Source organism: Danio rerio, chromosome 20, assembly GCF_049306965.1.
Source record: "Danio rerio strain Tuebingen ecotype United States chromosome 20, GRCz12tu, whole genome shotgun sequence".
Lineage (NCBI taxonomy): Eukaryota > Metazoa > Chordata > Actinopteri > Cypriniformes > Danionidae > Danio > Danio rerio.
Window position 1 is genome coordinate 57,582,056 of NC_133195.1, and position 25,517 is coordinate 57,607,572.

Below are 25,517 nucleotides of genomic sequence, written 5' to 3' on the forward strand. Positions count from 1 at the left end.
AGAACCAAAGCGAGGCTGTGGTGGGGGAAAAAACCCGGAAGTGTAGGACCAGCACTGTAAACATTGCAGTCACATGCTGTTGACAACAAACCTCCAGCTGTTGCCATGATTTTTAAAATGCAGAAATGGTGTAAAAGTCACTAATATAATTCAGTAAGTTTGATTTTAACTATTTAACATCACACAACATCACAATCTCTGTAAGGGCAATACGCTTAAGTCATACCTGCCAACACTTCCGTTTTTCCCGGGAGTTTCCCGTATTTCAGACCCATGTCCCGCATTGTTCTGTCTCCCGGAATACTCCCGGAATTCCACCTGATAAATTTGTGTCACTTTCTCTTCACTGATAAGATATACAGCCTAGTACTCAACGTTCCCATGTAACTCCCAACGATACTTCCGGGTTTTGTCCGAGTGAAATCAGTCTATCCGCTTGTTAAGTGGTGACGTGTTTGTGACATATATACTGTATACTGTTTCCGGGTCCAAGCCGCCATTCATTTGAGTGGAGAAATCATTCGTTTATGGTCACGTTTTATTCCTATCACACATTAAAGTTAATTTTACATAAAGTCATAGTGTACACAACAATCTCTGGGCTTGCTGCATAACAAATACCAAAATTTTAACAATTTATAAAACAATGAATCACTTTCTGGCCATCGGATATTAGGCATGGACATATATATTGCAATCGTGACTTTCGAAAGCATTAAATCGCTTCGTAAACGTTTATTATTACCATTTCATGAATCTCCCCATTCAGTTGAATAGAGCGCTTGGACCCGGAAGCCGCTCCGCATGACGTCACACTTAACAAGCGGATAGAATAGAGAAGACGTGTCACTCGTATACTTTGGGGGGTAAATTAACTGTTAATATGGCGGAGCCAATCATTAATCGCTATATAGTGAATAAAGCCCGCCTTGTAGTACAGGAGCCAATCAGCTATCGCTATAGAATGACTATTATTTTTGGAGAATTTGATGTTTCCCCATTCAAACAGAATGCCCGAGCATACTGCCAAGAGGTGTTTCAAAGATGGCTGCCGAATGAAATGACTTGCCTTAAAGGGACTGTGTCTGGATGCCTACAATGTTGTTCTGTGCAGTCATGTGCCGGAAATAATGCTCCATGATGACCAGATTCAACACTATGTAGTGCTAATGTAACGGAGGCCTCTAGTGGGCACCTTTAGAGTTCAGAGGAGTGAGGTTTACCTGCACAGCCTCCTTGTTAGTGCAACTGACTCCCATGCGGAAGGTCACCGGTTTGATTCCAGCTCGGAGCGGGTTGGGTGGCGTAGGACCGGCAGGGTTACATTGGTGCCGTGACCCGGATTTGGAGTGAGGTTTAGGGGGTTGAGTGTAGCGGAGGTCAGCCAGTTGATGCTGTGCAGGTAAACCTCACTCCTCTGAACTCTAAAGGTGCTCTAGCCACAGACGCTATAGGCCATGGTCTTTAGCCTCCTTATTAGAGCAACCGACTCCCATGTGGAAGGTCGCCGGTTCGATACCAGCTCGGAGCGGGTTGGGTGGCGTAGGACCGGCGGGGTTACACTAAAAACCGAGGTTCTGCCTAGCCAAAGTCAAGGAAAGCAGACGGAGCTGTACAAGGCCTGGGTCATCATCAACAAGCAGAACTACTGCATTCTGACAGTGAACTGCTCCTGTACGGCAGGGTATGTAAACACACACGTTTACATTTCATTCTGAGCATTCTGTGTCCGCAGTTTAATTCACCATGTTTAACTGTTTTTGCTGAAATTATTCCTGCAATCAAAACTAGCGATGTGTATGTTTTAGCATAGCGTGAACTTACCTGATATAACATGAGCACTGCAGAGTCCAGCATTATTAATTAGGTCCTTACTCCACTTACTACTGGTGTACGGTAAAATTTGGCATCCTACTGCACAACACAACATGCTTGCTATTGCAACCGGTCTTTTTTTGCAACCGGTATGCGCGTTTGAACCTGTGTGACGTTACGTGTGACGTAGGTTGGTATTTCCCCTATAGAAAAGTAATGCATTGGTGAGGAAAAACACATTCTGTGTGAACGGCCCCTTACAGTTTCATTTGAGATGACACTTAAACACTACATGGTTGAGTATATAAGTGCACAAGTGTTTATCGTATAAGTGCATAATGTGTCATTTGGGATGCTTCTTTCGTTCGGACACTACTTTTGTTTGGGAATCTTCAAACTCTGGGCATCTGCTTCAGCGAGTGATTGCTCCATATTTAAAATTTCTTTCCAGAGAGGTTTTGACCTTCAATTGGTCTCACGCATTCATATGATACGATTTCGCAGGTGGAACGTGTCGCACAAGCTTGTGCTTCCAGTCTGCTGTATTTACATACGTAAGAGGTAAGTCTATGGGGTGAAAAGTGCCCTGTGACCACAGCTTCAAAGCAAACTAAAGCCACGTTCACACTCTATAATACTTGTTTCTACTATGGATGTTAATGCTTACCAGTTTACAACATTTTCAAACCATAATATACTTTGTGTTCAGCATGATGAAACAAAATAAAACTCATAAAGGTTTTGGAATCACTTGAGAGAATAAATAATAGAAATTTAATTTTTGGGGTCCCTTTGAAACTTCAGTGTGCATTTATATGCATTTCTAATGTAAATCTTGTGCTGTTTGTCCTAGAATAGAAGTTTGTTTCGCAAATACAAGCTTTAAGTAATAAATATAAGGACAATTTTTAAAACTAGAATACTTTAAAACAAAAAATACGTGAAAGAACAAATAGTACGAAACAATTATTAGAAAAATCTTCTACAAATATAATAAACATTGATAAAGAAATATAAATTAAAAGAAAAGATCAAAAGAAATATTACAGTAATAAATATGATAGTTTTTCTTGCTTTTTTTGTAAAGCGTAATTGAGCACTGAAGATGCAAATATATAAAATAAACATATTATTATTATAAGACAAACGAATTAATGATTGCTTTAATGATAGTAACGTTCATTAATTCATTAATGTTCTTTTCTGCTTATTTATCAGGGGTTGCCACAGCAGAATGAACCACTAACTTATCCATCATATGTTTTACACAGCTACAACCCATCACTGGGAAACGCCCATACACACTCATTCTACGGCCAATTTAGCCTACCCAATTCCCCTATAGCGCATGTGTTTGGACTGTGGTGAAAACCGGAGCACCCGGAGGAAACCCACACCAACACAGGGAGAACATGCAAACTCCACACAGAAACGCCAACTAACCTAGCCGAATCTCGAACCAGTGACCTTCTTGCTGTGAGGCGACACTGTGCGACCGCGACACCATTATAATAACTTATTATTAATAATAATAATAATAACAATAATAATAAACAAACGAATGAATGAACAAACGAACTAATAAACAAATAAATAAAGACTTAATTGTAATAAAACAACAATAATATGTGTAGAACTTCCTCAGAGAAGACTTCAGGGATTTTAAAAAGACCATTCAATATTTTTAAAAATTCACCATCACCATTCCTACACAAGGGCAGGTATTTTACACTATACATGTACAATCTACACTATAAAATAAACAAATAAACATTTTCCTGACTTCTGTAATGTGGAACTCGCCCTCGGAATGGCGCCGTTTTTTAGTGTGGGCGCAGGAAGTGGCGGGTTCCGTAGAAGAAGCGCGTCTTTTTTGCGCCTGCGCACAAGATCCACTTCCTTTTCGACATCCCGATCGAGAGAGACGAGATGGGCCATCAGCAGCTCTACTGGAGTCACCCTAGAAAATACGGCCAGGGCTCGAGATCCTGGTCAGTTCTGCTCAGTTTGGTGTTTAATGTGAAGGTTTTGTGTTTGTGAAGGTTTTCGCTCGGTCAGACCGTCGTGTGTTTATAATATCCGCGGGAATGCGGAGCACATGGGCGGCGAGGATGATGCGCGCTGACAACATGGCGGACGGAGAATAGTTTAACTGCCGATTACTGGAAACCCGAATAAAACGATAAACACTTCATCTAAGTATGATATCAATTCGATAATAGTGGTCTCTCCTATATATAGAGAGTGTCTAGAGGATTTTCTACATGTTTGGTCACAGATTACAGACTTGCGTAGTCATTTAAATGTTTATATAACATTTCACACTTTTATTAAGTAACGATTTAATGTTTTGATGCCATTTTGTAAGCATTTAATCATGGATAATTTGTGGTTTACCGCTGTCGACTGTGTTAACCAAAACTAAAGTAGTGTTCATGGTTAAAATGAACTAGTTTTACTATGGTATTTGTGGTAAAACTGCTGGCAAATGGAAGTCAGTGTACCACACAGCCATAGTTAACTTGTACTATTTTAACATGGTTTATTTTTACAAAGGAGGACCATTTGCAGGTCATAATTATTAACACGAATTTCTGGTTAATTCACAAAGTTATTATTACTTGTATTTTTTTAACCAGTTAACTTATAATATTATTTAGTAACTAACTGCTTGTAGGGGGTTTAAACAAATTGCTAAGAAAATTAATGGATGTTTGCTGACTTTATGAAGTGTTTCGTATCTTAAAAGTAGGGCTGCACAATATTAGAAAAACATTGCATTATTGTTCTGCGTTTTTTTTATATTGCGATATGAATAGTTTCACTCGACGAGTTGAATAAATGTTCAAAAAGAAGCTATAATTTTAGATTGATTGGGAAGATTCTGTAGGCGATTGCATAATGTAATTTAACTTTATTTGTATAGTACATGAACATAAGTATTATATAAGCACAATATATTATTGACCACAATATTTGTATAATATGCAATCTACCAGCATACATAATTTCAATAAAAAAAATATGCTAATTAAACAATTTTATTGTTTTCCGAAGAATCAAACTATTCAAGGCTACAGTAATGTATAATAATACTACGTCTTTTTTTATAAACAATTCCATTAAACTAATCATTATAAATTTTTGCAAGTTACAAATAGTACATTTTCTTAAGCCTGAAAGCTTTTAAAGCCCTCACACAGTCACAGGCCTAAAAAAAACCCTGAGCTGTTAATAATTATTAAATAAAAATCTAAGTTTTTTCCTGTTTTCTATCCAAATATCTAAATATTTTAAAATCAAGATGCATACTAGACACTGAGTGAAATTTCACTCGATGATTTGAATAAATGTTTGTAAAGAATCTATAATTTCAGATTGATTGGGAAGATTTTGTAGGCGAGTGCATATAAGTGAACTTTATTTGTATAGCACATGAGCATAAGTATTATTTAATAAGCGTAATATTTATATTATTGAGCACAATATTTATATAATAAGCAATCTTTTATTACAAACAGTACATTTTTCTTAAGCCTGGAAGCTTTTAAAACCCTCACAGTCCTTAAACACTTGCATGCATATACTTGCATATAGTTGAAATGTGACAATTGCGAATGATCATATTGCAATATCAATGCTGAAACAGTTTGTCTTGCCCTAATTTAAAAGGATAATTGCATTACAATTTGCTTAAATTGTAATGTAATAAAAATAAAATGTGGTATCCAAACGTTATGTTTAAAGTTTTACCCCACTATGCACTATGCATAAGTCAATGCACCAAACAATTATGGTTACTACAGTTTTACCATTAGAAAAGCATTAGATTAACTTATTTTCAAAGATGACTGTTGGCAGGTCATAAATGTAGCATTGCTGTTTTTCCCCCACAAAATGCAGTTTAAATGAGGTACTAAGAAAATAAATAGTGATTTGTGTACGTTTAATCTGCTTTTTTATTGAAAAAAAAAAAATTATTTGTTTTAAGTGCATTGTTAATACAAGCGATGGTACACTTATATAAAAATATATATTTTATTAAAGCTTTGTATTTTTTTCCTTTTTTTTTTACCCAAAAGAAGATATTTTAATTAATAATGGAAACTGGTAGCATTGACATCCATTGTAGGAAAAAAAAACGTGTAATTCAGTGGCTGCCGCTTTCCAGTAGTCTGAATATTTTTTTGTGCTCAGAGGCTTGAATCTGAATTTCATTATATTAAAGTTGAACCGTCCCTTTTAAAGTCCTTGTAAAATCAAAATTTACATTGTTTATTTTGCTAGCTCGCATTGCTTTTCCTAACATGAATAATTAGTCTGCATGTTAATCCACTGAATAAAGATATATTGATGATCTACAATCAAAAGTCTGAGCATGTTTTCATACTGCTGACATCAACTCGAAGGCTTTCATAGCAACTTTATATTAATGAACATGGCCATTCCCCTTTTATTGTTAGTTTGGTTGCGTTAATTGTAAGTTGGGTAAAGTCTAGAAGGGATACAGCTGAAGACGAGCACAATGTAGCATACATTTTGTGATTCTGTACAAAAAGCAGTATTATGAGGGTTGGGGCAGGTGTTAATTATGCAGTTTAATGTGTAATACATTTCATAATTACTGTATGTGCATAACTGGGTGGTAGGTTTTAATATAATGCAATTAGTGTATTTTATTCAGTACAATAATTCTCTTAATTACTGTTTTTACATTACTGTGATGGTTGTGGTAGAGGTAGACGTTGAAGTTCATTTTATGTAATTAATAAATCTGTCATAATTATGGTTTTTACATTGCTGTCAGGGTTGTGTTTAGAGTAGGGGTAGATGTAGACTTTAATAAAATACAATCAATGCAAATCTACAAGCAAAGTCTGAGCATGTTCTGCTGTTGACATCAACCTGAGAGCTTCCATAACAACTGTATATCAATGAACTTCAGGATACAGCTGCACATGTGCAATCAAATACAGCATAAACGTGCAACAATAATAGCTGTTTTTGCTACTGTGATGGTTGGGTTTAGGGTTGTGGTTGTAGTAGATGTACATTTAATGTGTAATTTAATTATTTTAATTGTAATTAATAAATATTTTATTATAATTACTGTTTTACATTGCATGTGAGTTGGGTTTAGGGGTGTACGTTAATAAAGTACAATTAATAAATTTAATATGAAATTTTAAATTTAACAAATTATAAATGACTATCATTATAAATACTGTTGTATTACCCTGAGGATTGGGTTTAGGGTAGGGGTAAATTAGCGTAAATCCAATACAATTAAATTAGTTTTTTAATACATATAAATTCATCCTGCTGCAGCTGTATCCCTTTTAGCAACAACTGCTGGTTTGCTATGCAACTGACGTGCAAAAGAAAGCCCCGCCCCCTACTTATTATTCAGTTTCAGTTTGAAGTACATCAACATACTGAAAGCCCGCCCCCTACTCAATATTCAGTTGGATGTACATCAACATACTGAAATAAAAGTCCACGTGAATTGACATATGCCGACTTAAAACAATGCACTTCTATTGTAACCGATGCTCTTGTTGTGTTTTGCAGCCGGGTTTGCTCAAACCGTCACGGACTGATCCGTAAATACGGACTCAACATGTGCCGTCAGTGCTTCAGGCAGTACGCTAAAGACATCGGCTTCGTCAAGGCAAGTATTACTAGGCTTATAAGAAGTGATGCTCTTCATAAAGTGATTGTTGGTAATTGAGTGAAGGGCTGCACAATATATCAAAACACTATCAGCCATATGCAATATACAGTAGCCAGCGTTTGAAATGGATCCAAACGTTTTATCAAAGTAGTCCTAAATCTACTCTCGTCTTTAGGACAATTTTTGGAAAACTATTTTGATCCACTTCAAATGTTGACCTGTATATAAACTAAATCATGCTTGTTGGTGACGCTCTTCAATTGTTGGTTAAATGTAAAGCTGTGGTCACACTGGACTTGTTTCCCCATAGACTTCCATTCATACGCACACGAATGCGTCAGACTGGAAACGCAGGGTCATGCGTCAAGTTTCGCAGTTCAAGCTTGGTGAACTCTGACCTGCGAAATCGCATCACTTGACTACGTGAGACCAATCGAGGATCAAAACATGATCTCTCTAGACAGAAATTTAAAACCTGGAGCAATCGCTCACTTTAAATGTCTAGTAATCTTGTTTAATATATAATACATAATAGTGTAATAGAAAACAATAATAATATAGTATTATAATAATAGTAAGAGATAATAATAGTGTTGTATATTGGTAATTAATAATAATAGCTCAATAGTATTAATATTAGTATAATACAGTAGGGCTGCACGACATGGGAAAAGAAATAACTTTGCTCTCTTTATTCAGTGCGATGTATGTTGCACTATAAATGCATTTTCAGTAGATGACTTGAATAGCTTGTAAAGAATTGATGATTTTAAACCAGGGATGGGCAAACTTGATCCTCGAGGGCCGGTGTCCCTGCTGAGTTTTGTTTCAACACTAGTCAAACACACCTGAACAAACTCATCAGTGTCTTCAAGATCACTAGAAATCTATAAGCAGGTGTGTTTAATTAGAGTTGGAGCTAAACTCTGCACGGCATCGGCCCTCCAGGACCGAGTTTGCCCACCCCTGTTTTAGGCCGAGTGGGATGATTCTGTAGGGGAGCGGATCTTCAATTTGCTCAAGTTTGCGTCAAATTCTTATGTCGAGTTCAGACTGCATGATTTTCAAAGTAGTCGTGTCACAGATGTGTTCACACTGCTTGACTATCTGGGCTGGCGTTTCGTCTCTGCTTTGTTTACACTGCAAGGTGGATCGGCGACAGGGACTTTCACATTGCATGACTTTACTATAGGAAGAATCGCTGACAACTTCGTCCAAACTACGTCTCACAGCCAAAAACACGTCGTATATCTTTTGTTATTAACTACATAATGAGAAAGAAGCTTTTAATGGGGTAGAACATGTACATGTTTGCTCACCTGGGTTAAAGGGATTTTAGCCATTTCTCCTCAACTTAAGTTGATAATAAACTAATTTCCTTCTGTATGAACCGTCAAACAGACACAGTTGCTCCTGAGTCCTGTCAAACCTCCACTAGTTTTTCCTCCATTTCGTGGGTCCAAATAAACCGAAAATGAGCGCTTTTAACTTCTCCCCAGCCTCCCGCTGGCCTGCAGCAGGCATACACACACGCACACTCAAGTGAAAGCTGCTCTCTCATTGGCTGTAGGCGATCGCTGATGTTATTTTCAGTCAAAACTCAATTCACACGGTATGATTTGAATCGCCGACAGCTCCAGATATTCAGCACGCCAAATATCTCACAGGCATCGGCGACTCATCGGCGATTCTCTCAGATCGTGTCTTTGATAGTTCATACTGTGTGATTGTCACTCACGTGCACGAGCAGCGATTTGCCTGTGATTTCAGGCATTTGTCGGCGATTTCTCAACACCTGTCGGCGAGCCAAAATCGGGGCTAAAATCACGCAGTCTGAACTAGGCATTAGTCAGGTCTCAAACGCATGCAATTATAAAAACTTACCCTCGAAGGTTAAAATTTGAAATGGCTCCTATGTTGATAACTTATGCTTCAGTCAAGTTTAATTCAGACTACATTGCAGATCTCTGTGCGGACTCGCACATTGTGATCTCGATGCTGAAACAATATATTGTGCAGCCCTAGAATACAGTATAGGTGTAATAAATAATATTAGTAATGAGTATAATAGTAGCCATATCATAGAGAACTGCAATAAAGTATTTTGATTATCTTAGAAAAATGTCTAGTTTATGATCTTTACATAATAATAAAAAAATTATAGTTGTATTTTTTTTTTTCAATTTGGTTTTATTGTAAGACATATTGCAACACTCAACAACAATATTGCGTACTTGCGCAGTGTCTAATGTAGTGTCTTGAATGTATATAGTTCAACGCTATCATGGCATTTTGTAACCTTGATTTAGTGGCTAATTCGTATTAGTACAATCTTTTGTACAATTTGCTCATCCCCCAATCACGGTTGGGTTTAGAGGCGGGGTTTGTGCCACGCATCCTTTTAAATTCCGCTCAGTTGTGCGAAAATGCAACTAAAAATACAAGATAATGAATTGTCATGAGATAGCGATGAATTGTATACATATTCGACACTGCGAAAAATGTTGAGTGCGATAATGATATTTCTTACAATATAACTAGTTTAGTAAATAAAATATAACATTTAAAAAAAAAAAAAAATTTTTTTTGGCTGATATTTTTCACATTTAAATGGTTAATTTTTGTTGGTGACTGACGCATCATTAGACAATACTAATAATTCTTTACTCTGTTTTTCTAGCTGGATTAAACGAGTGAACGGCTGAACTTTCATGATGGGGAGTCAACATCATTCCAGTCCAACCTGACGTCATGAAGTTACTGTGGAAAATACAATAAACACTTTGTTTTGTTTCTGTTGAGAAGTTGTGCCGTGTCTTTAATTGTGGTTGGGATTGAAAAAATGTTTACGTTTATTGAACTGGTGTTTTATTACAGACTGAGCTTAACCAAGTGTGCCTCAAGCCTACGTTTGAGTGAAGGTTTCGGCCGTTAGATCGCCCCCTGGGGGCTGGCTGCAGTACAAGTCATAAAGCCCGCCTCCTCCGTGTTAATGAAGGAGACTTGAGCCCAAATAAAAAAAAAATATTACACTTGCAATAAAATGTCCCGAAAGATAGTTCTGGTGGATTAAGGCACTGGTTATTGTGCTGAAATAGGTGCAGATCTTTATTTTTGTAAACAGTTTGTTTTTAGCAGTAATTTAATGCTGGGCGTGTCATCGTGATTGACAGCTGTGATTGACAGTTTCTCAAAGCAGCGCGTCTGAGCTTCGGCAGGAGACTGAAGTAGACTGAAGTGTTATTATTCGATTTCTGTGTTATTTTACCTTGACAAAATGAGTTCAGCAGTAAACTATAGTTTCTGACATACATGATCCTGGTGGAACACTGTTTATTCGCTAAGTTCAGGGCTTTTTTCGGGCTTTATTAGTTTGCTGATACACGCCTAGCCACCCAGATAGCAAAACACAGTTCCGGCTAGATTCTCGCCTGCCGGAGACTTATCTCTTAGAGCTCAGACTGACTACCTCTGCTGGACCTACTCCGGATGCCTGGACTCACTGCCAGATTCCAGTCCGAGTCAATCGAGCCAGATGCGGCGGCCGAGCGAGCAGGCGCTGCCGCATGCGAGCCGGAATCAGCCCGCGACGCCGCGAGTAGGTTATGCGCTGCGGCCTGGAGCTGGCGCGATTGAATATATAAAACCCTCATATTTGTTAACGTTATTACATCCATTTGTGTTGATATGACAGCAAACGCATGCTGAGAAGTTCGGGGGGCGTAGTTGATTTTACATAAAGCGTTTGATTGGAAGCTCGACTCTGCTCATTTTCGCGGCTCCTCCTCTGGCTCCATCAGACAATCCTTCTGCGCATGTCTGGCTCCAATTTCAGCAGTCTTTTGCGACAGTTTGTGCCCGCCAAGCAGGCGTTTTGCCCTCAAGGCGTTCAATGGGAAAAGGGGCTGTCGCGTCGTCCATATTTTTTACAGTCATTGAGCTTAACGCTCCATTCACAAGAGGCTTTAGCATCAACGCTTGACAGAGGGTGTGTTTGAAGTTGAGGCTGACGCGATCATCATAGCGGCGTCAGCCAATAAAATTAGTCAGCAATAAGCCACTGTCTATGGTGGTGTATTTGCATACAGTGATATAATTGGCTGTCAAATGACCCTCTGCCTATTAAAAAAAACAAAAGTTGGATCCAAGATGGCCAACTTCAAAATGGCCACCATGGTCACCACCCATCTTGAAAAGTTTGCCCTCTCACATAGGCTGTTTCTCTATATGCGTTCTTCAGCGGTCTTGTGTCCTCGTGTTCTTGTGTAACGTCATCATCAGCTGCCTAAGTTTAGTTCCAATACTCCAGACCGCAAGTACGGAGGATGCATGAAACTTCCCGGATCTTGATATTGAGGATGCACCGATGCAGACTTGAACACCGAACTCGCTCTGGAAGTCCCAGAAGTCATTGCGACTGGAGGTGGGAAGCGCAGCATTTTATCTAGATTTAATATTAAAGTTCAGAGATATTATTTATTTACCTCAGGAGTTTCCCTAAATGAAACCGTCAAAGTAAACATGACCGTGAACATCTTAATAAAGGAATAAACACATTAAGGGTGTTTGCTGAAATTCCCAATAATCAGTTTTATTTATGTTGTGCAGAGTCTATTGATAATGTTTTTTATGCAGAGTAAATGTATTTAAAATCGGAATAACAATAAATCTTTGTATGTTGTAATGTTTAAATTATCTACCATTTAAAACACGTGAAGGTCATGTGACCATCAGGAAGAACGCAGCATCCCATTTCTCACAGGACGCGTGTCTGTTCTGGTCTCCTGAGTTCGTTCTTCCGAGGACACCTGGCTAGACCGGTCTCCACAAGAACGCAAGTCCGTTCTCTGCATTCTTGGGATTGAGAAACAGCCATATACTAATGTGCCACAAACAAGACGTTAATATCACCAACCATTCCCATTTTATTTGTATCTATATAAGTGGCCCACCCTGTCGAATCCCAACATATGAACTTAACATATCACTCATATGTGACTATTGCGAATGTGCACAAGTGATTTAACGATGCTGAAAGCATATGTGCTACTTTAATGTGTATTTATCATTGCTAATAATAATATATATTTAATTTGAACTTAAAGTTTACTATTGCAAAAAACAGCTAAAACCAGCTTGACCAGGCTAGGAGACCAGCTAAAACCAGACTGGGAGACCAGCTTAATCACCCTGGCCAGGCTGGGAGAAGAGCTAAAACCAGCTTGACCAGGCTGGGAGACCAGTTAAAACCAACTTAACCAGGCTGAGAGACCAGCTGAAAACCAGCTTAGGCTGGTTTTAGCAGTTTTTTTCGGCAGGATGTTTACAATTGAACAGAGTTGAAGTGTGTGTAATAATCTAATTTTACCGAATTTGTTCAGCTCTGATTTTTTTCTCAGCGTTGTTTACCTATAAGGAATAGAACAAATGTCCGAATCCCTTATAGAAATGAATCAATCAAAACCACTCGACGAGGATGGGATTCGAACCCACGCGTGCAGAGCACAATGGATTAGCAGTCCATCGCCTTAACCACTCGGCCACCTCGTCCATGTGTATAAGACAGATAAAAATGTGTAGAAACAAGCTAAATGATGATTACAAGTGGAAAAAGCCAAATAAATAAACCGCTTTACGTGGCTCATGAATATTAATCACAACACTTGATCGGACGCTCAACATCAGCGTGACCTGATTAATATTCATAAGGAGCGCCTCCGTTTATGTGGAGTTTTATTTATTAACATATTTTTTTTCCCAAACTTATTTAATTTCAAGGATTTCGAATAACCTCTTGTACATGCTAAAAGATGTATTTTCAAATTATAATAAAGTATGGATAATTGGCGCCATCTGTCGGTTGGAGTTTGCTAAGGCCTGTTCAACGCAAGCTGAGGTGAGTTTTGTTTCAATATTATTTTTGTTTATCAGCTAATAACGTTCAAAAACACATCAGCCTCCGCTGTATATTGTTAATGTTATGTTGTTGGCGTTATAAAAAGTCGCTGCCGTGTGTTTGGCTTCGAAAACAGTGTGTTTTCAGGTAAAATAAGTCCGAAGTTGTGTTTGTTGTCACAAGGCGCAACCGCCAAACATTATGTTTTACTGTTTATTTGGTTATTTTTTATCAACTATACAACAGATCGAGAGACACGCTTCAGAGAAAGCTTAGCCTGAACTTTCGAAGAACTTTTGGATTTAGCAAATATCTAAAAATGTATTTATTTTTAATAAAGTGGTTGCTAGGGTATTTTGGGAGGTTGCTATGGAGTTCTGAGTAGTCACTAGGTGTTTTAAGGTGTTACTATGTGGTTGTTTTGATTGAGGTTAAGTTGGTTTTATATTGGCAAATTCAGTCTTTCTCATTAATAATATAAACTTAGAAAAGTACTAATTATAAATTCTAAATAGTAAAATTATATTAGCAGCCAATTGATGAAGTACATTGTGAGCCTTAATGGGTGTTTGGTTTGTGATGAGCATTGTTTGACGGGTGATAATAGGGTTGTGGTGGTGGTCTTGAAAACTCAAGGACAGTTTGCAAACCTGCTCTCAGACACTAGATGGCAGAAACGTAAAACATTTAAAGAAAAGCAAGCTTCACATCAGCAGAGATCCTGAACACCGTCTATAACTTTTACAGAATATAAGCTGAGTGAGTTTTATTCTATATTCTATTCTAGATGAGGGAGTTCAAGCTGATTTAGTAGTGTAAAACCAGTTCAATAAACCAGATGTTTTATATATATATATATATATATATATATATATATATATATATATATATATATATATATTAATTGATAAATTAATTTATATATTAATTAATTCAATTTATATAATTAATTAATTAAACTTTAATTATAATGTCATTCATTCATATTCTTTTCGGCTTAGTCCCTTTATTAATCTGGGTTTGCCACAGCGGAATGAATCAACAACTTATCCAGCTTATGTTCCATGCAGCGGATGCACTCTGAGCTGCAACACAGTACTGGGAAACACCCACACACTCTTAATGATAATGTGAACTAATACAATAATAATGTTTGTGTGAGTGAGTGTTTTAGTTTGTGATTGTGTGACTGACTGACTGAGTGTATGTGTGTATGTTTGTGAGAATGTGAGCGTGTGTTGAATGTGTGTGTGTGTGTGTGTGTGTTAGTGTATGATTGTGTGGGTGAGTGTGTGAGATTGGGTATATGTTAGTGTGTGATTGTGTGTGTATGTGATATTGTATGACTGTGTGTACATGTGTGTGATTGAGTGAGTGACTGAGTGTTTGTGACAGAGTGAGTGTGTTAGTGAATGATTGTGTGTGTGTGTGCGTGAGTGTGTTAGTGGTTGATTGTATGTGTGTTTGTGTGAGCGAGAGAGTGTGTTGGTGTATGATTGTGTGTGTGTGTGTGTGTGTGTGTGAGAGAGAGAGAGAGAGAGAGAGAGAGAGAGAGTGTGTTGGTGTTTGTGTGTGTGTGTGTTTGCACGTGTGTGAATGTGTGTAAATGTATGATTGTGTGTGTGTCTGAGAGAGTGTGTGTTAGTGGTTGTGTATGTGTTATTGTATAAATCAGGGTGCAGGTTAGTGATTGTGTGTGTGTGTGTGTGTGTTATTACATGAGTCTCTCTCTGTGTGCGTGTCTCTGAGTGTGTGTATGTGTTAGTTAATGATTAAGTGTATAACCGTGTGTGTGTGTGTGTGTGTGTGTGTGTGTGTGTGTGTGTGTGTGTGTGTGTGTGTGTGTGTGTGTGTGTGTTAGTGATTGAGTGAGTGTGAGTGTCTCCGCTCGGGGTCGTAAATGAAGGTAATCGTGTGTGTGTGTGTGTGTGTGTGTGTGTGTGTGTGTGCTGTAGAGGCTGAACGGAGGCCGTGTCCTGATCATTTCCTCTGCCTGCCGTATTTTCCCTCCATCTATTTCCAAGATAACAGGAAACTTCAGATGTAGGTTGTCATGGAAACGATGCGCTGGTTCGCTGCCGCTGCCTCTGAATGCGCACGCAGATACACTTGTTTCTCAGTGTTGGCGACGGGCTTTGACCTTTGAGCTTATCTTTTCTGCACTCCGGCTTGCAGCGCTCGCTTGATCGCGTCCTGATATGATAACAGCGAGTGTGGAGAGGAGACTGGACTCCACTGAGCATGTGCAGCACATATGAGCAGCTGTCTATTGGTTATTCTTCATTTATTTGGATTTTGCTTGATGTTGTGCTGTTGGTGCTTTGAAGAAAAAGGTCTTTTGTTGCTTGTTCAAACTACTTATTTAAAATGAGCTTAATTCAATCTTGATTTTTTTTAAACAACTTAATATTTTTATGTTCAGTCCACTTACACTTGTTATTGTTTATTATTTTTATTATTTATTGTATCATTATCATTATTAGCATCATCGTTATTATTTTTTATAAATTTTATTATTATTGTTTTTTAAAGTTATTTTATTTTATTGTAATTCATTCATTCATTTTCTTTTTGGCTTAGTCCCTTTATTAATCTGGGGTCGATACAGCGGAATGAACCAACAACTTATCCAACAGATGTTTTACGCAGCAGATGACCCAGCCGTGGCTCAAACCAGCGACCTTCTTGCTGTAAGCCGAGCGTGTTACCCACTGCGCTACCTCGTCACCCTTTTATCATAATTATTATTATTTATTTTATTATTATTATTTATTTTTATTATTATCATCAATAATTACTATTATTATTATTATTATTATTACTTTTAAAAGTTTTTTTATTATGATTATTATTATTTGTTTTATTATTATTATTACTTTAAAAAGTAATTTTGATTTAATTATTAATATTATTTGTTTTATTATTATTATTATTATTATTATTATTATTATTACTTTTAAAATTTTTATTATTATTTGTTTTTTTATTATTATTATTATTATTTTAAAAAGTTATTTTATTTTATTATTATTATTTGTTTTATTATTATTATTATTATTATTTATTTTATTATAATTATTATTATTGATTTAATTATTATTATTATTTATGTATTTTATTTTTATTATTATCATAAATATATTATTATTATTTTTAAAGTTATTTTTATTTTATTATTATTATTAATAAGTGTTTTATTTTTATTATTATCATGATTATATTATTATTTGTTTTTTATTTATTTATTTTATTATTATTTAATTTAATATTATTATCATCATTATATTAATATTACTTGTGCGTGTGTTAGTGCATGATTGTGTGTGTGTGTGTGTGTGTGTATGATTTTCTGACTGAGTGTGTTTGAGAGAATAAGAGGTTGTGTGTGTATGTATATTAGTGTGTGATTGTGTTACTTTGAGTGTGTGTGTCTGAGAATGTATGTGTATGTTAAGGGTGTCGCACAACAGATCCGCCATTTAGAATTCTAAACATAGGTTTTTTATCCAGGTACATACACCGGCGCCGCAAGTCACTGCTCTCCACGGTGCCCAGCCAAGACTCGGGACACTGTTCATATTTCTGCCATGCCACAGAGCGCCATTGATCGAGTTCACTTTTTTAATAACATGAGAATGTGTGCGATACTTACTACTGTGATGTGCGCGCTGTGTTGCAGCGCTGAGCAGTGCATTTGGTGTGTGAACCGCTTGCGTGAGCCTGTATACTGTGCATAGTGAGTGTGTGTGTGTGTGTGTGTGTGTCAGACATATCTCTTAACATTGGAATGTGGAAATAAGGAAAATAGATCGGGCCAGTGGAAAAACATCCTTATTCCTTACCATTGAACCCTGATGTGTGTATAGTGTGTGTCCGTGTATATGTGTGTGTATATATGTGTTTGTGAGTGAGTGAGTGAGTGAGCATATATAGTGTGCATAGTGTGCTTGTGAGTCTGTGTTTCTGTGTAAGTGTGTGTGTGTGTGTGTTGAGTATTCAGTGATGCAGTGTGTTTTCGGACTCTTCTGAAGTCGCTGTTAAAGACACGTGCAAATAGGATAAGAGTTAAAAGTCAAACGCGATAAGACGATCAGCCGAACCGCAGCTAATGACATATTACACACTCCACACGGCCTCAACTCGAGGCCAGCATACACAGAGAGAGTGTGAGAGAGTGAATGTATGCACTCTGTTAAAATAGTTGGGTTAAAAATACCTCAACATATAACCCAACTATAGGTTATTATTGCACCTTCCTAACTATTGCTTATTTTAACGCAATGCTTTGGGTTATTTTGATTAAATGTTATTTTTCCATAGTATTACTACTACTATTAGTTTTAGAATTATAAAACTATAGAATTATACTAAAATAAATAAATGTCTCCGCTGTTTCCTAAAGGTGAGAATGACGGCCGGATAGCCCAAATATGTGTATTTTCCTCCAAAAAACCAAAACTTTAGAGATGAACGTGTGAGGTAGAGAAAGCGTTTTATCCATTTAATATAGACCTTTTTCATGGCTGCTGCATGGAGGGTGCCATAGCGAACAGTGTCTTCCGAATGCTAAAAACTTCCGTTTACAGCGTGTTCATCTGGTAATTTGCGCTTCGAAAATGGGTTTCAATAACGTTTTTAATGGATAACAGAGTGTTTTTGTGAGACACAACTTAGAGATGTGTCTGTTAATGCCGTTATAATCTGTCACATGTGGTTCAAGCGCGTCAGAAATACGAGAAAAACGTTCTCCTAGTTCACGTGTCTGCCGTCAGAAATACAGTGTACAGTGAAATACACATGCACACAGAGAGAGAGAGAGAGTGAGAGAGCAAACCAGAGTACTGGCATGAAGCTTAACAGGTATGAAAGTCGTGCAATTTACACAAATGAGCAATAAAAGTCTGTTATTGATCCTCTGCTGCTGATTTGCTGTTCATTCTAATCGCGAGCCGTTTGTGTTTTATTTCGTGTGTTGTTTTCATCACGGTTTGTGTTTTTCTGTCATTTGGAAATGGCACTAGTCTATATTTTCACTTTGTCACAGTTATTAAATCAGTGTGTCAGTGGCACAGTACAGGCTACGTGTGTGTGTCAAACATTTTGCTGAACTACATTAGTTTGGGCTGGTTATATATGTGAAATCAAGAGAAAATGTTGACTTTAGCGATGACGAGGCTTCATTTAAACTGCAGAAGATGCCGTCTGACAACGAGGGGAAAACGCCTCACAGCAGCTGCTTTCCATCCTATTATATCACATTTCTGTAAATGATCAGTCCAGGAGATGCTGCTGATGGACAACAGTATTAGTTCAGAGAGGATAAAAGCAGGTAAAGTAGATTAAAACTATCATTTCAAAGCTGTCCAAATGTGACTGTTTACACGCATCAGCTGCCGACCGGAAGTTCTTCGCATTCTCCTTGCGCATACACGCAAAGCATCATGGGTAATTTTGCGTTCCAAGAAAAAGGTCTATAGATCAGCTGTGAAGTGCGCGTTTGTATCATCTGGTGCTGGTGAAACGTATATAAAAAACACGACTCGAAGAGGTCATTTGATAAAACAAAAACAACATTATTATACCTTATTATACATTTTATAACGCAAAAATAAAATTACTAGCACATATTAATACAAGTGGTGCTCGCTGCAGAGCCATTTGGCCGAGCTGAGCTCCAGCGAGGGGGAGCTTAAGCTTGAGCTCCACCTTTTTTGCACTTCTTCTACGAGTGATGTCACTGGGGGTAGGGTTAGGGGTGGGGTTGGTGTACGCATTAAAACAGCTTACAGGAGGAGGAGCGACAGCTCATGCTCCCCCTCGCTGGAGCTCAGCTCTCCTCAAATGGCTCTGCAGCGAGCACCCTCTCTATTAATACAGCTGTTCTGTGTCAAATCAGTTGACTGTTGAAATCCAAAGTTTTTATCCATTTGATTGATTTATGATATAAGTAACCAAATAAAGGTTATAAATAACCCAACAAAGCAGCAAATATGTTTAACTCAACCATTGGGTTAAATAAATAACTCGATGTTTTTTAGAGTGTAGTGGCTTTAGGACAAAGTGTGTGAGAGAGTGAGACCAGCGATCCTGCATGCATGAAATATTGCACATCATGACGAGTTCTGCTGCTACACAACTGAAGCGTGCTGGATATAATACAGTTTCTCTTTGGGAATTGTAGTTTTATTAAACTATTATAAAGCTTTCTAACGAGTGAATGACATGATCTAGTGGGTCTCGGTCATCTTTAATGTGTGTTCGTGATTTCAGGAGGCATGGCTTTGGACGGCAAGGGACGGATTGTGTTTGAAAGATAGTATGCTAACCAGTTAGCATTTAGGCAGATCACCTACTGCACCTTTACCATAATTAACCTAGTGATGCCTTTAAATGTCACTTTAAGCTTAGTGTCTTGAAGAATATCTAGTCTAATATTATGTGCTGTCATCATGGCAAAGAGTAAATAAATCAGTTATTATAAATGAGTTATTAAAACTATTATAATTAGAAATGTGCTGAATAAAATCTTCTCACCTTTCAACAGAAACTGAGGAAAAAAATAAACAGGAGGGGGAATAATTCTGACTTCAACTGTATATAATTATCAGCATGTAAGGTGAGTTGTATATTGAGGCTGCTCTGATTATTATAACAGCAGCAGTAAAGTGTGTTAAGCTGAAGCTGAATTACTGCAGAAAGATCAAGCATTGACATTTAACACTGAGCAGCGGGTCGACACTCTTTACAGGATGTTTGGATAATCTACAAGCACTTCAGAGGTGCTTTAGGTCAGAAATACTTCAATTAAAGATTCAGTTATAATTAAATAAATACACAGATAAATAAATAAATGGAAAACTTGCAATAGAAGCATGCAACTAAAAAACATTATAAATAAAATAAAGTAATAATTAAATTAATACTTGCAATAGAAAAAATCTAAACATTATGTGGTAAAATGTCAAATTAAGTTAAATTAAATTAATAGAAACCTGCCAAAGATTTGATTAAATTAAACTGATCATGCAAAATGTTGTCTGGTACAATGGCTAAATTCATTTTAATTATTTTATTTATTTTTTATTATATTATTTTTTGTTTTATTTTATTAAACATCAAAAATTGTCTCGTAAAATGGCTTTAATGAATTAAATAAAAAATAAATGAATAGAAACATGCAGAAGATTAAATTAAATTCATAGAAGCATGCAAACAAATAAATTAAGCATGCAAAATGTTGTCTGGATAAATTAAAGTATAATAAATAAATTAAATGTGCTAAATATTGTCTGGAAAAATTAAATTAAACTTGCAAAAAATGTAATTTAAACAGATTTATCCAAATTACATTAAATTATAATAATTAAATTAAACATGCAAAATGTTGTTTGACTAAATTGAGTTAAATATGCAACATGTTGTGTTGTAAAATTAAATGAAATAAAAACAATTAAATATGCAAATATTCTCTGATAAAATGGCTAAATTAAAATTGAACTAAAATGAATCAAACCTGGCGACGCAGTTGCACAGTAGGTAGTGCTGTCACCTCACAGCAAGAGGGTTGCTGGGTCGCTGGTTCGAACCTCGGCTCAGTTGGCGTTTCTGTGTGGAGTTTGCATGTTCTAGCTGCCTTCACGTGGGTTTCCTCCGGGTGCTCCGGTTTCCCCCACAGTCCAAAGACATGCGGTACAGGTGAATTGGGTAGGCTTAATTGTCTGTAGTGTATGTGTGTGTGTGTGTGTGAATGTGTGTGTGGGTTGTGGCTGGAAGGGCATCCGCTGCGTAAAAACTTGCTGGATAAGTTGGCGGTTCATTCTGCTGTGGCGACCCCGGATTAATAAAGCCGACAAGAAAATGAATGAATGAATGAATAAATCAAACCTGCTAAAGTTGGTCTTGTAAGTTGGCAGATTAAGTTATTCAATATAATTAAATTCAATAAATAAGGATGGATTATTAATAGAACCTCAGTTTTGCACATCAGGATTTGTGCGACTCTCCCACATCTTTTAAGGGCACTGTGAGTGTGCAATGCCACACAATCAACTGTAAATGTATTTTGTTATCACCAGCGTAGTAATTGCACTCGTATTCACATTGGCACTGAAAACAGACCCATAATAGACTGATGAATCTGGCTTCACACCATCCTGTTGTAATTATAACCGAACCAAAAATAAGCAACGCAATGAAACAAGCGCTTATTGTCAAAAAGGCCATCAAAGCCAGAGAATTGATTATAATATGCTGCAGTTTTGCAGTTCATTATGTTCGAGGCGGCAGTTTTTTTTTTTGTATCGTCAACACTGTAGCTGCTGACTGAATATAGATTGCCTGATAAAAATGGCAAATAAAATAAAATTAGAAATAGTTAATTTAGTTTTAGTTAAGCAGCTAAATTGAATTTAATTAATACTTGAAATAGAAACATTCAAAGGTTTATATGGTAAAATAGCTAAATTAAATTAAAATAAAATAAAATAAAATAAAATAAAGGAATTTGTGCAATAAACAAATATAAATAGTTTGCCTGATAAAAAATACAAATGTCATATTTTATTCTATTTAGTTAATTAATACTTGCAATACAAACGTTCCAAAGTTTATCTGGTGAAATTCAAATTCAAAATTAAAGTAAATTAAATTAAAAGGTTAAATTTAATTAAATTTTAAATAAAAGGTTTATCTGCAGGGTGAAATGGTAATTCAATTCAAATTAAATTAAAAGGTAAATCTTGCAATGGAGTCATGTAGGTAAGTTGCTGGATAAAATTGTTAATTTAATTAAATTAATAAATAAATAAAATACTTGCAATCGAAACATACAAAAAAATTTAATTAAATGAATTCCTGCAATAGAAACATTCAAAATATCATTTGGTAAAATGTCAAATTAAATTATATATATATTAATATTAAATTTTAAATAAATAAACACAAATAAAGAACTTGCAATAGAAACATGGAAAAACAGTAATTCCGTTATCTTCAGTTTAATTTAATTAAAATTTGCAATGGAAACCGATGAAACGTTTATTTGGTGAAATGGCAAAATAAAATTAAATAAACTGCACAATGTTGTTGTTTACATGCGGTATGGCTGCACATACAGGTCACCAAACTAAACTAGATGTATGAGTGTAAACCATATATATCTATATTTTACAAAGACTATAACCAACCAGTGAAGAAGACGTGTGTGTGGTGAACATTATAATGTGAGCAGAGACACCATCACTTTAAATAAACATTTCTTCTCTAGATCCTGCCCTCAGCTGTAGGTCAAAAACAAACAACATCCACAAAAACAGGCCTTTTCCCAGAAGCAGCGAGTGTTTAACAGACGAGTCGCATTTCACATGTGTACATTAACAATTACTATTAGGAGAATACTTTTATTTTATTTTATTTTATTTTATTTTATTTTATTTTATTTTATTTTATTTTATTTTATTTTATTTTATTTTATTTTACCAGACCAAGCTTTTGAATTTTTCTATTTCAATATTTTTATTTATTTATTTATTTATTTATTTATTTATTTATTTATTTATTTATTTATTCATTATATATAAATTCAACAAAATAAAATTAGTTAATGGCTAACTAACTAACTATTACTGGAATACACAGAAACATTTAGAGGAACAGAGAAAGTTGACTTGTAAAAAGGCAAATTATATATAAACATATATAGGGTAGCACGGTGGCGCAGTGGGTAGCACAATCGCCTCACAGCAAAAATGTTGCTCGTTCAAGCCTCGACTGGGTCAGTTGGTGTTTCCGTGTGGAGTTTGCATGTTCTCCCTGTGTTGATGTGGGTTTCCTCCGGATGCTGGAATTTAATTGCAATATACAATTACTTGCAATAAAAACATTCAAAAGATTATGTGCTAAAACGGCAAAATAAAGAAGAATTAAATAAAATAAATAAAAAACTAACCAACTGACTAACTAACAAAATAAATAAATAAATATTAAATTAAATTAAATTAAATTAAATTAAATTAAATTAAATTAAATTAAATTTAATTTAATTTAATTTAATTTAATTTAATTTATGGAAAACTTGAAATAGAAACTATCAAAATATTATCTAGTAAAATGTAAAAAATACAAAATAAAATTGAATTCAACTAAATAAAATAAATTGTTAACTAACTAACTAACTAACTAACTAACTAACTAAATAAATAAATAAATAAATAAATAAATAAATAAATAAAAAGAATGCTTGCAATACAAACATGCAAAAGGTTGTCTGGTAAAAACATAAAAATAAAATAACATTTATATTAGTTAATGGAATAGTGGCAATGGAAACATTCAAAAGATCTGCTAACATGCCAAATTAAAATTAAATTAAACTGAATTAAATAAATAAATGGGGTGGCTCAGTTGGTAGCACTGTTGCTTCACATCAAGAAGGTCGCTGGTTTGAGTCCCGGCTGGGTCAGTTGGTGTTTCTGTGTGGAGTTTGCATGTTCTCCCCGTGTTGGCGTGGGTTTTCTCCAGGGTGCTCCGGTTTCCCCCACAGTCCAAACACATGCACTATAGACCTTATTCTTAAATGCGGAAGTGCGCCTGTTTTTGTGATTGTTGTAGAACATTGATTCAGTTGCCTATGGGAGAAATGACTAGGAATAATAAATGGCAAAAACAGTCAAACTACTCACTCTACAAACAAGCGTGTTCATGACTGTACAGACAAAGCTAAATAATATAATGAGAAAACATCAGTTTGCAACATCAAGCAGCAGAACGAGCGGTTTTTAATGTCTAAAAATGAATAGACGTGAATGAGACCGGAAGTCTCAAACCAAATATATTCGAATGCATGCGACTGGCCTCGTGCTCGTACGCAATAAATAAGACGAATAGGGGAATTGGGTAAACAAAATTATCCATAGTGTGTGTGTGTGTGTGTGAATGAGAGTGTATGGATGTTTCCCAGTGATGGGTTGCAGCTGGAAGGGCATTCGCTGTGTAAAACATATGCTCTATAAGTTGGTGGTTCATTCCGCTGTGGCGACCCCAGAATAATAAAGGGACTAAGCCGAAAAGAAAATGAATGAATGATTAAATAAAAGGGACACTTGCTATAAAAAATGCTAAAGATTTTCTGGTAAAATAATAATAATAATAACATTTAGTTTAGTTTAATCAATTGAATACCTGCAATCGAAACAGTCAAAAGATTATCTGGTTAAATGTCTAAATGAAATTAAAAGTGAATGAATGAAGCACAGTTCTGTAATTGTAAATGATCATGCCTTTCCCCCCAGCAGTGATTGCGTTTAGCCGAGTGTATTTAGCTGACAGAGGAGTAAGTCGCGTTGCGTCTGAAGTGAACAGATCAGATCTGCCCTTTTCTGATGTCAGACTGAATCAGGATCAGCGGAGATGTTTAATTTCTCTCAGTTACTCCGTCTGTCGCTCCTCGTTCTGCTGGACACTGAAAAGGGCTTCATTTATCTGGAAAAACAGACCTTCAGTTTAATCTTGATGATGAATATAAAGCGTCTGATAGAGTTTGACTCCATCATGTGTTTCAGCAGCTGCACTGATTGATGCTGTAATTGTGTTCAGTTTTGGCTCATGATATTATTATTATTATTATTATTATTATTTATTAATTAATTAAAAAAAATAATGATTATTAAATCATGCTAAAATAAAATGCGTTTGTTGGGGGGAAGTAGCTTATACAAGTCAGAATCATTAGCCCCCCTGTATATTACTATTTCTATAACTATTTCTGTTTCAAGAGTTCACACTTCGCTGATGATTGATAGTAAAGCTAGTTTGGCGTGTTGTCCCGGGGGAGAGCCCTGAGCTTATAAGATCCTCGAGCCCTGGGCTCCCTCCCGTTGCAAGGCGAGAGGGGAGTTTGAGCTCAGGTCGATCTCGATGACTCCCCCTCTTGCTTGTTGTAGCTAAGTGTCAGATATGGATGCTGAAAGGTGTACTCAGAGTTTAGCTAAAGTATTTGGATTAATTGTTTAGGGTGTTTGTTTTTTAACTGTGGGAGGAAACCCGAGGACCCGGAGAAAACCCACGCGACCACAGGGAGAATGAGCAAACTCCGCACAGAAATGCCGTCTGGTTTGGAAAGGAATTAAACCAGTG

At 36.2% G+C, this 25,517-nt stretch overlaps 2 protein-coding genes and 1 non-coding gene across 4 annotated transcripts in view; 2 read left to right on the top strand and 1 right to left on the bottom strand.

Annotated features, from left to right (window-relative positions):
• The first annotated feature begins 3,727 nt into the window (after positions 1-3,727).
• rps29 (ribosomal protein S29) lies at positions 3,728-10,288 on the top strand. Its single transcript, NM_212953.1, has 3 exons — positions 3,728-3,806; positions 7,387-7,486; positions 10,170-10,288. The coding sequence occupies exons 1-3, from the start codon at positions 3,745-3,747 to the stop codon at positions 10,176-10,178; spliced, it is 171 nt and encodes a 56-aa protein (NP_998118.1). The 5' UTR covers positions 3,728-3,744; the 3' UTR covers positions 10,179-10,288.
• A 2,669-nt stretch (positions 10,289-12,957) lies between these two features.
• On the bottom strand, positions 12,958-13,039 carry trnas-gcu (transfer RNA serine (anticodon GCU)). Its single transcript has one exon. It is a non-coding gene; the product is annotated as a tRNA-Ser (tRNA).
• A 308-nt stretch (positions 13,040-13,347) lies between these two features.
• LOC101884676 (MAM domain-containing glycosylphosphatidylinositol anchor protein 2-like) overlaps positions 13,348-25,517 on the top strand; it is a 352,666-nt gene continuing 340,496 nt past the window's right edge. For both annotated transcript variants that reach the window (XM_073933868.1, XM_073933869.1), the window contains exon 1: positions 13,348-13,385. The gene's annotated coding sequence lies outside the window, so the exon portion shown is untranslated. The remainder of the gene's footprint in view (positions 13,386-25,517) is intronic.